This window comes from Monoraphidium neglectum (genome assembly GCF_000611645.1).
Source record: "Monoraphidium neglectum strain SAG 48.87 unplaced genomic scaffold scaffold03015, whole genome shotgun sequence".
Taxonomy (NCBI): Eukaryota; Viridiplantae; Chlorophyta; class Chlorophyceae; order Sphaeropleales; family Selenastraceae; genus Monoraphidium; species Monoraphidium neglectum.
The window spans coordinates 1-2,959 of record NW_014010613.1 but is presented as its reverse complement, the minus strand read 5'-3'; the positions used below and the strand labels follow the sequence as shown (position 1 = coordinate 2,959).

Below are 2,959 nucleotides of genomic sequence, written 5' to 3'. Positions count from 1 at the left end.
GCCTTGGGGCGGGGCGGCACCCAGCTGCGCTGCGACGGCGCCCGCTGACGGGTCGGCCCGGTGTGCTGAGGGGCTCGGGCGGGTGCAGACCGCGATATGGCCCTCGCCCCGCGCGCGTCAGGCGGGCGGGAGCCTCGGCCGGGAGGGGGGGGGGCATGGGACCCCACCTCAAGCTTGGCCAGCCGCGCCTTGTCGATCAGGCCCTCAAGCTCCCGGTAGGAGGGCTTGGCGTCGAAGCCGCCGATGGCCTGGGTACGGGTTTGGTCAAACAGCTGAAAGCGGCCGCCGATCGCAAACCCTTGATGGCAGGGCCGCCGGATGGGGCCGAGGGCAGGCGGTTTTTGAGAGCCCAGGGCGCGCAGCAAGGCGTCCCCCTTGCAGCGGGCCACGCACGCGGGGCTTGCCCTCCACCCCATGGTCAAGCCGCAAGCTCATGCATTGTGGTTGCTCCCTCCTCTCCTCGAAACAATTCGACGATTTGGCTCCCCTCCATGGGGATGCCAATCTGATAGGACTCCCGTCACGCAACCCCAGCCCCCATGAGTGCCCCCCAGCCGCCGCCAGCGCACCCCAACGCGCACCTGGCTTGTCCCGTCTGCCGCCATCACGTGCACCTGGTACTGCTGCGGCCACACCTTGAGCACGCGCACCACCGCGCCGCTCTCGTAGCGCGTGCCGCGCGCCAGGTTGACCGACGAGGGCGCGCCGATGCGCTGCTCATACAGGGAATAGGACAGAGCAAAGCCGGCCACGAACTCCGCATTGGCTTTGCGGTCCCAGGGCAGGATACCAAACTCACTAACAAGGTTGCCTGCGGCCGTGTGTGTGTAAATAAGTGAGTGCCTGTGCAAACGCGCGCGCGCGTGTGTGTGTGATTGCGTGTGGTTGTGCGTTGGCACTAGGAGGTGTGGAGTGTAGGCGATGCGCAGGGATCAAGGGGTAGTTATTGTGAGGCGCAGAAGGTGCGACATTTTGGTGGTGGTGGCGATGTGTGTGTCTGTGGAGGGTGGGGCGGGGTGGGGTGGGGTGGGTGCACGCATTGGAGCAGAGGGTGCAGGTCCATGCAGGCGACACCATAGCAATCAAGAGAGCCTTCACTCTAGTGCTGTTTGGTGGAGGGCGGCGGCTCGCACCCTCGGTCTTCCACAGCGGGTTGATGATGAGCAGGGTCTTGATCGCCGTGTCCTGAGCAGGGCAAGATGATTCACTGAAACGTGACCGGCCTGCCAGGCGGTTTGCATACCGAACCTCGGAGACATCGCCAGAGTGATCCCGCCGCCCCAGGGGGCATGCCCGGGTCACCCACCTTCGCCAGGTTCTTCAGGATGGGCAGCTTCTCGGCGGTGGGCCACACCACTGCTACAACAGACTTGTCTACTGAGCTGATGATGGCGCAGAGGTCGCCGTCCAATCCGCCCTCGTCGATGCGCTTGATCTGGGCGTGCGACGGTGGTGCATGGTGTGTGTGTGTGTGTGTGTGTGTGTGCGCGCGTGCGCTCGAGCGAGTGTGCGCATGCGCCTGCATTTGTTCGTATGCGGTGAGCGTACATGCATGTGCTTGTAATGTGTGTGGTGGTGTTTGTCTCTCAAGCGCAGAGGTAGTCTCCAGATGCAGCTGCTTGATCTTGCCGCAATTCACCACATGCACAGCTGAGCGAGGCGACACCACGGCCAACCGCCGCGCCCAACCCCCACCCCCGCAGGATTTGAAAACCTGGTGAACCCACCCACCGTGAGCGCCGCACTGGCGTCTCCGATGATGCCGCGGATCACCTCCCTTGAGACCCCCACTATCGTCTCAAACTCTTTCATATTGCTGCCGAGCGTTGGGCGTCGACGCAAAAATGCGCTCGCGCGTCGTGCGGGTGCCCATGCAAGGCGCATGAGGCAACGGGCACAGCAGCACATCATGCATGGACCGTGTGCGGTCATGCGAGTACATCTGAAAACATTTGAACATGTCCATGTCTTTCATGAGAGGCATGCGGCAGGTTCCTGCGTGGTTTGAAAAGTTCTGGTCGGCGGCAGCCACGCATACCCGTCCCTCACCTGCAGGGATAGTCCATGCCCTCGGTGGACGTGAATCGGTTCTCTTTCTCGTTCACAGGGTTGATCACCACCACACTGTGCAGGCGATTTCCCTGCACACAGGTGAACGACCACCAGTTTATGGTCCAGGGGTCTGCTCAGAGCGCTGGCGAGGGGGTTGGCCGGAGTACGGTGGGTGCAGTGCCGTTGGAGTGTCTCAGGCGCTCACGTCAGCCGCGGAGGCCTTGACCGCCTCTGCTGCCTGAGCTGTCATCTCCCAAACCTCAGTTGGCAGGGGCGCGACGGCTGCCGTCGCCGTCGCGCGGGCCCGGGCACATGCTCGCTGGGCTGCTGCACGGCGCGCGGCAGGGGCGGCGAGGCCAGAGCGCCTGCTGCGCATGGACGCGGGCTGCTGGCCGACTTTCACGTTCATTATGACGATACTGGTCGCAGCTGCACTTCTTCCGGGCGAATGAGCTTGGCGTGAACGACGAGATCCCCCAACGACGAAACCTCTAAAACTCGAGATGTGAGCACCGTGAGTAGAATATCTCGCAGCGCTAATGCCATCCACCTGACGCTGCACACAAAGCACACCCTGCTGACTTCAGGTCAAACGGGCTGTGCACTTGGGTGACGCAGCCCCGACGCTGTTGCTTTCCTGCAAACTAGTCAGGTCCCCAGCAGGGCAGCGCCTTGTGCTGAGAGGTTGTGTATCCAAGCTTGTGTCATGCACTCCGTAGGCTTACATACTCTTCTGCGCCAGCGGCAGCACTGCTACCGACTGGAGTGCCGGCCAGCCTGGAGCGCTCAATGGCGAGCAACATCAACCAGCAAAGCAGGCGGTGGCTTGCTGCACTTCAGACAGGTCCAGCGGGGTCACGTTCGTCCCGTCAAACAGCAAATTGGCCGCCGGCATCTCTGCATACGC

General features: G+C 63.0%; 1 protein-coding gene across 1 annotated transcript in view; it reads right to left on the bottom strand.

The window, feature by feature from the left end:
• Window positions 1–2,302, bottom strand: part of MNEG_12015 (hypothetical protein) — a gene marked incomplete at both ends in the record, with an annotated part of 3,172 nt that extends 870 nt beyond the window's left edge. The window contains 7 exons of the mRNA XM_014039512.1: window positions 168–248; window positions 582–811; window positions 1,134–1,185; window positions 1,307–1,435; window positions 1,732–1,816; window positions 2,050–2,141; window positions 2,258–2,302. Coding sequence (XP_013894966.1) covers window positions 168–248; window positions 582–811; window positions 1,134–1,185; window positions 1,307–1,435; window positions 1,732–1,816; window positions 2,050–2,141; window positions 2,258–2,302 — 714 coding nt within the window. The remainder of the gene's footprint in view (window positions 1–167; window positions 249–581; window positions 812–1,133; window positions 1,186–1,306; window positions 1,436–1,731; window positions 1,817–2,049; window positions 2,142–2,257) is intronic.
• Between the last annotated feature and the right edge of the window lie 657 nt (window positions 2,303–2,959).